This window comes from Physeter macrocephalus, chromosome 8 (assembly GCF_002837175.3).
Source record: "Physeter macrocephalus isolate SW-GA chromosome 8, ASM283717v5, whole genome shotgun sequence".
Lineage (NCBI taxonomy): Eukaryota > Metazoa > Chordata > Mammalia > Artiodactyla > Physeteridae > Physeter > Physeter macrocephalus.
This window is the reverse complement of record NC_041221.1, coordinates 153,245,506-153,256,929: the sequence shown is the minus strand read 5'-3', so window position 1 is coordinate 153,256,929 and position 11,424 is coordinate 153,245,506. Positions and strand designations below refer to the sequence as shown.

Sequence of the window (11,424 nt, the reverse complement as noted above, 5' to 3'; positions counted from 1 at the left end):
TTGAACCCGTGTCCCCTGCGTTGGCAGGCAGATTCTTAACCACTGCGCCACCAGGGAAGCCCAGATTAATAAATTTTGATGTATCAGTACTTTAGGGAAAACTAATAATCTGTTCCTTCAGAGAGTTCTATTGATTGCTTGGGATGAGAAAAATCCTCAACCAGTTTATTCACTATTCACGTATTTTATTACTATTCTTGGCAACTAACTGTCATTTAAAAACCAAGAAATACCCTATATAATCTGCATTTTCCCATGTGTTGTTGTTGTTTTGCATACCCTTCTTTACCAACCCCTATTCCCACACAGCTCCACCTCCTCCCCCCAAAAGACAACCGTTTTCCTTTCTATGAATGAAGATCGTTGCAGTTCCTTACTGTAATGACCTGCTTATCTATTCTTTACCTTTAAAACTGAGTAAGTCCTACAGGTATCATTAATCCAATAACTTGATTTTCATAAAGGACCTGAGGGGCTACCAGGTCTCAAACTGCCTTCTAAATCAAAGATTTAATGATGTTCTGCAGTTTTTAGATTAAATATACTTTATTAGGCACTAGTTGTTTGAAAGTCTGGAACATATATATCATAAAACTAATTTGCTATTTCACTAAAACATGCATCTAAATTAAGTCATCTCCTGGTTCTGCTGTGTACGCCACATACATAGAAATACAGAGATAGATCTGTTCAATAAATTATGAGATGCACAAGACACACTAAAACTCTCACACTCTATGAATGTATTAACCACACAAGCACATGTGATTTCAATAAGCTGACAATGTTCTCCCAGGACTGCTTAATTTAACATACCTGCTCATAAACTTTGGTTTGGACACCACCTAATGGCAGAAAATATTTTTTTTTAGAACCTACTTTGCTTTGCTTCCTGAGGCTTGCTAATTCAGTTTATACTGATTTAGAAAATGTTTGCTCTTTATCAACCTATATAAATAGTTTTAAGTGTTCAGTTTTTTTAAAAAGATAAAGCCTTACCTTGGAATAATAAACTACTTTTCACACTGGGAAAATGTGCCAATGAAATGCTTTAAAAAATTCTATTTGATCCTTAAATATTTAAATTGAGCCTCATAATTAAGACGTTTTCATTCAATCATCTTAATTAGGGGTTCCCAAACTTTTAAAACCATACACATTTAATTTTTTTCAAGAGATGCCTGCCTGAACCTAGTGTTTGTTTCATGATTCAACAAAGAGGCAAAATATTTGGGATAATACAGAGCAGATAACTGATGTTTTAAGAAAAGGAATTTATTATTTACACCACTGAAATAGTCCCCCGTAAGAACAATACATACCATGTTTATTTGAAAGAATCAGATTCCTTTCAAATAGAAGAACTGTATAAAGCAATACTGTCAACACAAAACAGTGGTCACATTACATATCTGCAGGCATGAGCAATGCAAATAAATTTCTTTTTTTAATCTTATGGCTAGATATTTTCACTGCAACACAGTGTTTGCACTTAGAGAAGACAGAGCTGGAACAGAACAAAAACTTTTTGTTCATGCTTTTTAGGACTGAACCAGTGATACGTCCCATTTTAAAATGTACTGCCTTTAACTGCTTTTAGGACAACGGTTTTAGGCAGGAGTGCTTCTACTTGGCCACCACAAAGAAACACACTCTTGTTTCTTAGTTTCATTCCTCAGTCTCATGTTTTCTATTTGTCACACTATGACATATCTGTATCAGAGGAGACGTTTTCCAGTTTTACTCAAAGAACACTGACACACATACACACCAAACTGAGACAGCTCAGAATTTAGAGATGTAAGTAGTGGACTAACAAGAGAAATCGTGTTTATGACAAAGGAATAAGAAAAACTCTCGGTGGTTTTAAGCATACTAAACTAGGTTCCTTACTAAAAACTTTTTTTTTTTGGTTTTAAAAACAGTAGTTTCAAGGTGGGTTTGGGCTTAGACAACAACACAGTGACACAAAAACACAAGACATACTTATTTCCAAAGTCACAAAATGACATTGTTAAGCATACATTTTTGTCCACTTTTTGTGTGTGGGGGGGAATAAAACTCAGTACTCTATGCTGGAGAAAATATTTTTCAAGAGTTACATTATATTCATACAGGGGGAAAAAGGTGTTTTTGGGGGCTTTTTTTTGGCGTATTGCTATGATCTTCAAAAAATATAAAATTAAATTTACAAAAAACTGGAAGACCAAGTATAAGCAGTCTGATATTTGCTGCAGTGTCCAGCACTATCATAATGATCTTTAGCATAAAAGCAAAAAGAAGTTCCTGGATCTCAAGTATCTTCAATAACTGCCAGTATAGCTTGTAACTACTGTCCTTGCTTCTTTGAGAGATACCTGCAAGAAATAAAATAAGATGTCTAAGCTGTATCACACTAAATTTAAGTTAACAATCTAACTCTCCTCCCCAAAGAAAGTTGTTTATTTTAATAACAAAATTTTTCAAGATAATAACTGTTAATAATCGCTAACACGTGTTGTTTATGGGCCAAGCACTGTTCTAAGTACATGCATTAATTCATTTAGTCCTCACAACAGTTCTATGAGTGTTCAGTGAGAACTTATTTCTATTTTACAGTCACAAAGAGGTTAAGCAATTTGCCTAAGTTCATACAAGCAAGAGAGTGGCAGAGTTCAGATTGAAAACAAGGCTCTGGAGGCTACACACTATCACTCCACACTGCCTTACTTCAAAATGTGAAAGCAATCTATTAACTAGTATTATAATTTCCCCCCAAAACTCAAAGTCCATTTGAAAATCTTCTTGCATAAAGGTAGTGAGCCAAAGCTGCTAAATAACTCTGATCAAGAGTGTAAAGATGCAAAGATGTTAATTCACCAAGCAAATTTTTCTTCATATTATTTTATAGGAGTCTACCAACAAATTAAAATTTTTACATCTCTATTTCTCACATTTATGAATTACTATACTCAGAGCTATGGGGGTGGGGAAAGAGTTCTTAAAATCAGGAGACCTGGACAAGTTTTGATGGTAAATCTTGCTCAAACTGGCATTTACTATCTCTATGACTTAGTTACACCATCTACAGGAAATGTGGATAAAAATGCCAGCCTTACCCTCCTAATAGGATTATAAGACTCTAATAAGAAGTATATAAATAAGTATTATGTAGGTATATAAGTACATAAGTATATGAGTGACCTGAAAAGCCAAAAGTGTAATTTGAAAAGCCAAAGTGTTATATTACATGAAGTTTCTTTTGTTGCTGTATTGGTGAATCAGCTCTTCACAGATCTACTTCCAAAAAAGTACTTGCAGTACCTAATAATCCTGTTCACTTCTCCAGAGGTTTTTCCTGCCTCAAAATCTTGACGTTTATATGCGGTCCGTACGTACATTTGTACTTATGTTTGTGCTCAGAAAAAAAGACTAGAAGACTAGACACCAAGCTGGTAACAGTGGTTATCTTTCATAATCACAAGTAACTGTTTCCCTAAAGGAATAAATTTTCTAATTTTTCTGCTACACAGAGGTTACTTGTCATTTTTAACAGAAAACTTTTTAGTATATTTTATTTTATCCTGACATTATTTTACAGTATGAGAACAGATTCATAAAAGAGTGACCCACTTAATGTCACAAAATAATTAACAGGTAGCATCACAAACATGTACTAGTCTCTCAAATCCTCTCTACTAGAGAAGTATTAAAGATCTTAAGAGACGTGGGTTTATGAACAAGTTAGAGGTTAAGAGAAGGGGAAAAATACTTCCAGGGGAGATGTCACTGGATTACAAAATAGCTTTAGAATTCACCCATTTTAAACAAAAAATAAGAGTTATGTGTATACCAGAGCTGCCAGACAATTTTTTCATTCATTAATGTAAAGAAGAAATGAATAAGCAAATAGCACTTACCTTTCCCAATATTTGTGATTTAGGTCCAAAAAGTCATCTAACTTTGCTATTTCCTTGAGGTACTGGGTTAATTTTAAAAGTTCTTTGTCTTTATCTCGATTTAGGTGTGCTTTCATAAAAGGTCTTATCTATTAGAAAACAAACATTATCCAACACTTCACATTGTACTAAGAAAACTAGTACAAATCTACACTATTCTATCACTTAAATTACAGTTAATGAGATTAAAATATCACCAAGGCTGTCAATACTAAGAATTAGTTTTACATTATCTCACTGACAGTCATGGTATGTTTATAGTAGAAGTTCTTCCACTTAATTTACCTTCTGTTATCTTTTCAGTGTGAACCTCACACCACCAGCTGTCTTATAGCACTTGAACCTTATGTGGCTTCTCTACTTTGCAAAACTGCTTAGACTTTTCCCCCTTCTATCAGTCCAGTTACTTCTTACTAATTAATCTCATTCCCATCACTTCATTCATAAAAAGGTACCCAATACACGCTTGATCTACAGGGGAGTGAGATAAATTTTAACACTGATGATTTTCACATCAGTATTTTCTATGAAATTTTTATATAGCTAAAATATTACACATTTGTATAATCTATTTTCACTCATATTTTATCATAAGCATTTTTATCAGTAAAGTCTCCATTAAAATATTTTTACTTATATGAGTTTTCCCATAAAAATCAGCCATATTTTCTAAATTTTTAAGTTCAATATATTTTATGATAAAAAGTATTCATTTCAAAAGCATAAAAGTCAGGATGGTGGACAGGGTTGAAGACTATAATTAGTAAGGGATTTTACATCTTGACTTGAATGGTAGTTACATATGTTCTCTGTAAAACAATTTGTTAAACTGCACATTTTATGCACTTTTCTTTATGTTACACTTCCAATAAAGAGTTCTACTTTTGTTTTTTGGGTTTTTTTTTGGGGGTACGCGGGACTCTCACCGCTGTGGCCTCTCCCGTTGCGGAGCACAGGCTCCAGACGCGCAGGCTTAGCGGCCATGACCCACAGGCCCAGCCGCTCCGCAGCATGCGGGATCCTCCCAGACCGGGGCACGAACCCGCGTCCCCTGCATCGGCAGTTGGACTCCCCACCACTGCGCCACCAGGGAAGCCCTGAGTTCTACTTTTTTAAAGACACCAGCTCATCTATATAGCACTCAAGACAGCACTTCAAAAACTTTTAACTAATTTTAGATGAAATAATGTATCTGGGATTTGCTTCAAAATATCAAAGAGAGGAAAGTAGGTAAGGTATAGAGCAAACATCCATGAATTAACAAGTTGTTTAAACAGGATAATGCATACATGGGGGTCAGTTTATACAATTCAATGTAGTTCTTTTTATGCTTGAACTTTTCCATTATAAAAAATATACATCTTTTAAAAATCACACATACGCCTGCAAGGACTGAATAATAAAGCATTAGTATATCCTTATTGTGATTGGGAGAAAATGCAAACCGGTCAATTTTACATAGTGACATTTAAAAACAGATGACATTTAATCATTGTCACCTGTTGAGAACAATGAGCCCATAGGAGTCGTTACCATATCTATCAAGAGTAGAGGTTTTAAATATTTTTTTATATACTTCTCTGTCACTGGAAAAACACACCACCAGCTTGAAACGGACAGAAGAAAATTTTCCCATACGTTCCAGGTTCTATTCACATCAGAACAGTTTAGGGCCAGGGACCTCCACAGCTGTTAGTCAGCTGGGCTCTGGCTGAAGGGCACCAATAAGAGCTGTCAGTCTGCACAGAAGCAAACTCTTGTAGGAGATCCTAATTCCAAACAGGTAGCGCGGGCAGTGCTGCTTCACAGCAGCAGCAGTGACTGCAGGAGATCAAGAAAATTCTCTGCGGGGACCTGCTTAAGCCCTACAGCTAGGTGTAAATAGGCATATCATCAGAATGTAGTGACATGAGTTTCAGCATAATCCTGGGCAATATTGTAATGTTTTAAAGTACTTCCTCATTTAAAAAGATTGTAAAGGCAACATACTGACTTCTAAACTATTAATATACAATGTACCAAAGTGAGTCCAAGCATAGAAGCAGGAAGGGATTGAGACTGAAAGAGAAAGTACAGAGTCAGTGGCTGGTAAATAAGATTTTCAACCCAAGGCCCTGCTAAGTTACTTTTACTTTCTAAACATTTGGTCTTAAGCACTATTAAATAACAAAACTAAAATACCCCAAAGATTCTGGATCTAAAAGTTAAACTAGTTAAGTGGAAAAAATTCACCTAACTGACTTCAATTGTTTCAGTATAATCACTGTTCCATTCTTCAAGAAGGATCTAAGTGATCATTAGAAGGGCAGGCAACATATATTACCACTGCTGTCTCATATCAAAAAACATTTTTAGGAAATTAAGAATGTTTAGATTATCTGCATTCTCTTAAATCACCATTTCCTTATATAGATAATAAAAGTGAAGTTCAGAGTAACTACTGATTAATCCATGACCAAAATTCAAATTCCTTTAGTTCAGTACTATATTCATAATTGACAAAGCCTCCTATGTTATATATTTCAAACCTTATGATTAGCAAGCTTATATTAGAAGTTAACTACTTTAAAAATAAGCAGTCTTTAAGATCTCTGTGAAATCTCTGAGATTTCTACCAGAAACATTATGGAACTGTGATAACAAAATAGAATTTAGAATATTTCACAATTTCAAAACCACTTCTCTGTCAATGTGGGCAGATCATTAATTACTACCTTCTTAAAAGAGGCTTTCAAAAGGAGACATGCGAGAGATTACCTGTAGAATGCTTAAAAATACCTCTCCTGAATTAGAATTTTTGGAGGCAGAAACTTACATTTTTAGGAATTCCTTCAATGATTCTACTGAGTACTCTGCTAAAAAACAAACAAACAAACAACTTGCTCTAAAGTAACATGAAGAACTAGAAGTTTATATCATCATCTCTCTGCATCCAGAGATGAGGAGGGCCCAAATGTTGGCTGGGAAAATATTTCTTCTAAAAACACACATGAAGCTAATATATATATATATATTTTTTAAGTTAAAGCTCTTCTCAAAAATCATTCCCTGGGCTTCCCTGATGGCACAGTGGTTGAGAGTCCGCCTGCTGATGCAGGGGACACGGGTTCGTGCCCTGGTCCAGGAAGATCCCACATGCCGCGGAGCGGCTAGGCCCGTGAGCCATGGCCGCTGAGCCTGCGCGTCCGGAGCCTGTGCTCCGCAACCCGCAACGGGAGAGGCCACAACAGTGAGAGGCCCGCGTACAGCAAAAAAAAAAAAAATCACTCCCTGTCTCACTTATATGTAGAATCTAAAAAACAAAAACGAAACACATACATAAAGCCAAGCTCATACATACAGAGAACAGAAAGAACATACTGGTGGTTGCCAGAGATGGGTGGGTGGGAGAAATAGGTAAAGGGAGTCAAAAGGTACATATCTCCAGTTATAAAATAAATAAGTCATGGGGATGTAAAGTATAGCAAAGCAACTATAGTTAACAATACCATATTGCGTACTTGAAAGTTGCTAAGAGAGCAGATCTTAAACGTTCTCATCAGAAGAAAATATTCTGTAACTATGTATGCTGACAGATGTTAGTTAACTAGACTTATTGTGGTGATCATTTCACAATATAAACAAATATCAAATCATAAATTATGCTGTATTCCTGAAGCTAATATACCTCAGTTAAAAAAATTTAATCATTCCTTAAATACCATGACTTTACCCCCTTTCCAGTACAGACACCATTAGTTTCATACAAAATTTGGCTTAGATCAATTGAATCTTTCCTCAAGACTGAAGGTACTTTTGTACCTTATACCTCATAAACTACACACAGGAAAAGCACTTCTCCTAAAGCCTCAAACAGAAATCATTTTTAAAGGACAGCATAACCACCAGTCTACCCCAAGTACTTTTCTTCCAAGTCAACAGCTTTTATATTTGTGGCAATTCACTACCTAGATTAATATTCAGTCCCTAAACTATCCTCATTGTACACTAAAGACAACATCAACAATCTGTATGGAGAGCTTCAAAAATCTACCTTCTTCAAGTTTTTCTCTCTTGTCTTTTAAGGTGGCAGAGTGGTTAAGAATCTGCCTGCCAATGCAGGGGACACGGGTTCGAGCCCTGGGCCAGGAAGATCCCACATGCCGCGAAGCAACAAAGCCCACGCGCCACAACTACTAAGCCTGCGCTCTAGAGCCCGCGAGCCACAACTACGGAGCCCACATGCCACAACTACTAAAGCCTGTGCACCTAGAGCCAGTGCTCCACAATAAGAGAAGCCCCCGCTTGCCACAACTAGACAAAAGCCCACACGCAGCAACAAACACCCAATGCAGCCAAAAATAAATAAATAAAATAAATTTATGTAAAAAAAAATTAGAAAAACAAAACAAAACAAACCATCTGGATGAGTTGGTTAACTAAGGAGATACCAAGCAAAAAGAGAGAATGCTCAATTTTATATGAATTTTTCTAAACACTTAAGCTTTTCTTGACAGGATAATACACTACTTCCAAAAATTTATGAAATTCAATAGTGTTAACATTATACTACCTAATCCAGCATATGTGAGAATAGCAAGTAAAATTATGTCTTACCTTTAGTCCATTCTGTGGGTTCATTAGAAAATTTCTTCCTATGTCATCAAACATGATGGTGTTTTTTTTGCTGTAAAACTCCGAAAACTTTCCCCATATAACACCAAGAGGCTTTACCTTAGAATAAAAGTTTAGATTTAACTCAAATTTCATCAATAGTTCATCCTTTCTTAAAAGCAGAAATACTGCAAAATGCCCTGCAGAACTATGCCAGAGCGTTCCTTTACCATGAGGCAGTGATGGCTGGCTGTGTGAACAGAACAGAACCAAGATGCAACACAACGGTAATGCATAATATATCTCTCAATGTCAACTTCTCAAGGTCTGTTCATGTCTAATGGAACAAAGCCCATTATAAGACTTCCTATAATTTTAATATGAAGATTTGGGATCAAAAAAAGTATTTAATTTTTTAAAAATCCAGTATTTGTTTAGATGTCTGCTGAGCATTCACATGTCCCCTCAGGACTTGAGGTTTCACATGGGGTCTGTTTTCAAAACTAGAAAACCTTAATGACAATGTACCTGGTTCTTTTATTACAATATTTAAATATTTTGTAAAGGAAAAATGGACTTTCTCCTTAGTTCAGTGGTATAGGTGCACAATTTCTAGGGCATCTGATTATTTAACTTCAAAACACTGTAATTTGTAAATTCTTGCTTTTATTTCTGAATTCTTAAAATGAGCCTTCAAAAAGGTAATTCCTCAGTTATTCGTATCTATTGATACTTGCATAAATTCTCTGTAAGATCACACAAGAAATAATAGTGATTGCTTGAAGGAAGGAAAGTTAAGTGGCTGGAGGGTCCGGGAGGAAGGAATACTTTTCACTATACACTTTATTTGTGAATCATGTGAATATATTTTACACACTCACAAAAATATTGTAAATACATTAACTTTTAGAAGAAAAAGTACTTTTTGCTGAAGGCAGTAGTCTCATTGATGGTAATGTGAGATTATAATGTGAGAAAATAATAATTATATGAGATTAAATGGTAGTAAATAAATGGTGACAAGGGTTGTCATTAATCTTAAAATGTTTTTTCTTCTCTATAATTTCTTTTCATATGGAGAAAGCTTTTTTTTTCTTAGTGTCCTCATTACTGCAAAAAAAGTTATTCAAATATTTTAATTTCACTAAAATTTTATTTGCTGTATTTGTTTGCACTATTTGTTTACTACTGAAACAAACCCGCCAAATATATAGAAACTGACACAATAAACCAGATTCTTGGTTTTCTTAGCCAACATAAAGCTTCAAAAAATATAAGAGCTTTATGACACCCAGGGTTAGAAATCCTACATCTTCTTAAATAGTGCTGTCATTTTGCAATTAGGTCAAGCACTATATGTTCTCCAAAACATGAGCTACCTTGTTTTCAATTAGAGAAGTAATATTGCTGACTGTAGAAAAAAACCTGAAAACATAAAAAAGCACAAAGGAAAATATTTAATTACCTATAATCCAGTTAGTACCAAAGAATTCAACTAGATATTCTGATATATTTCTCCAGTCTTTCTGATAAACAGCAGCAACCTCAAAGAGTTCACAGATCTTTTGTTAAGCTAAGGGAACCCCTGAATCAAACAACGGTTAAAAACTATTTTCTAACAGTTTGCAAATACTGCTAAAATACTTCTTTCACTTTAATAATGTATCATGAAAAATTTCTGAAGCACTAAATACTGCATCAAATAATTAGCTGCATTCCATTAAATGGATGAACAAAAATGTGTACAACCAACTCCCTACTGTTGTAGGGATTTGTTATTGAGGATTTCTTTTTATTCCTTTAATTTTTCATTATTATAAATACTCCTGTTTAACACTTCCCAAACTTCTTTTTACTGTTTAGACTTTGTACATGTACCACTTTAGTAGATAATAAATTATATTTTTCCTTGATGTACGCAGTATTTCCTTTATTGAAAACTCCACACACACATAAACAATTCTATTTATGACTTTTATGACTGACAATTTTAATACTGTCTCCCCTAAGCTTTCCTAGTTTGCTAAGTTCTCCCCAATTCCTATTAGTCTGTGTTTCCAAAAGGTATGGACCATGTCTCCTCATCTTTTTATTCCCAACAGTGCCCATTACAGAGCCTTGCAGATCATAGAAGTTCATAATATGACTAGTTACTTGACAAATAAACAAAGTCAAGAACCTTAATCTTTTTAGCCCAACTCTTTCCTAATGGTTCTTATTGCTTTCTCTAGGGCTTCACGTACATCACCCCAAAGTACATGCATCATGATATATCTGCTTTTATTTATCAGTTTCATAGAGGGCAGGGCAAGCATGTCCTGGTCTGTTTCTAGTATCTTCCTTGACAACATTCAGTATTTTTTCACACCTACTCTGTCTTTAGCAACACTGTGCTGTTATCATCACAGGACAATTAACCATGACCTTTCTTGACAGTCCTTCCTCAAGATCCTTAACTTTGTCACTAAAATTCAAATCTGTTAACCTGAAATACATCTTCCTATGTCAAAACTCAATTGATACTTTATTATCCACTCAGATGTATTTCTAAACTCTGTGTAGTTTATTCCATCAATATAAATATAAAAGTACACCATGGAGAAAAGGGAACACTCTTGTACTGCTGGTGGGAATGTAAATTGATAGAGCCACTATGGAGAACAGTATGGAGGTTCCTTAAAAAACTACAAATAGAACTACCATACGACCCAGCAATCCCACTACTGGGCATATACCCTGAGAAAACCATAATTCAAAAAGAGTCATATACCAAAATGTTCATTGCAGCTCTATTTACAATAGCCAGGACATGGAAGCAACCTAAGTGTCCAACAACAGATGAATGGATAAAGAAGATGTGGCACATATATACAATGGAATATTACTCACCCAT

General features: G+C 35.1%; 1 protein-coding gene across 1 annotated transcript in view; it reads right to left on the bottom strand.

Annotated features, from left to right (window-relative positions):
* Positions 1 to 1,259: 1,259 nt before the first annotated feature.
* UBLCP1 (ubiquitin like domain containing CTD phosphatase 1) overlaps positions 1,260 to 11,424 on the bottom strand; it is a 20,324-nt gene continuing 10,159 nt past the window's right edge. The window contains exons 9-11 of the mRNA XM_007116413.4: positions 8,535 to 8,651; positions 3,900 to 4,027; positions 1,260 to 2,357 (exon numbers count right to left, since the gene is read on the bottom strand). Coding sequence (XP_007116475.1) covers positions 2,330 to 2,357; positions 3,900 to 4,027; positions 8,535 to 8,651 — 273 coding nt within the window. The 3' untranslated portion in view covers positions 1,260 to 2,329. The remainder of the gene's footprint in view (positions 2,358 to 3,899; positions 4,028 to 8,534; positions 8,652 to 11,424) is intronic.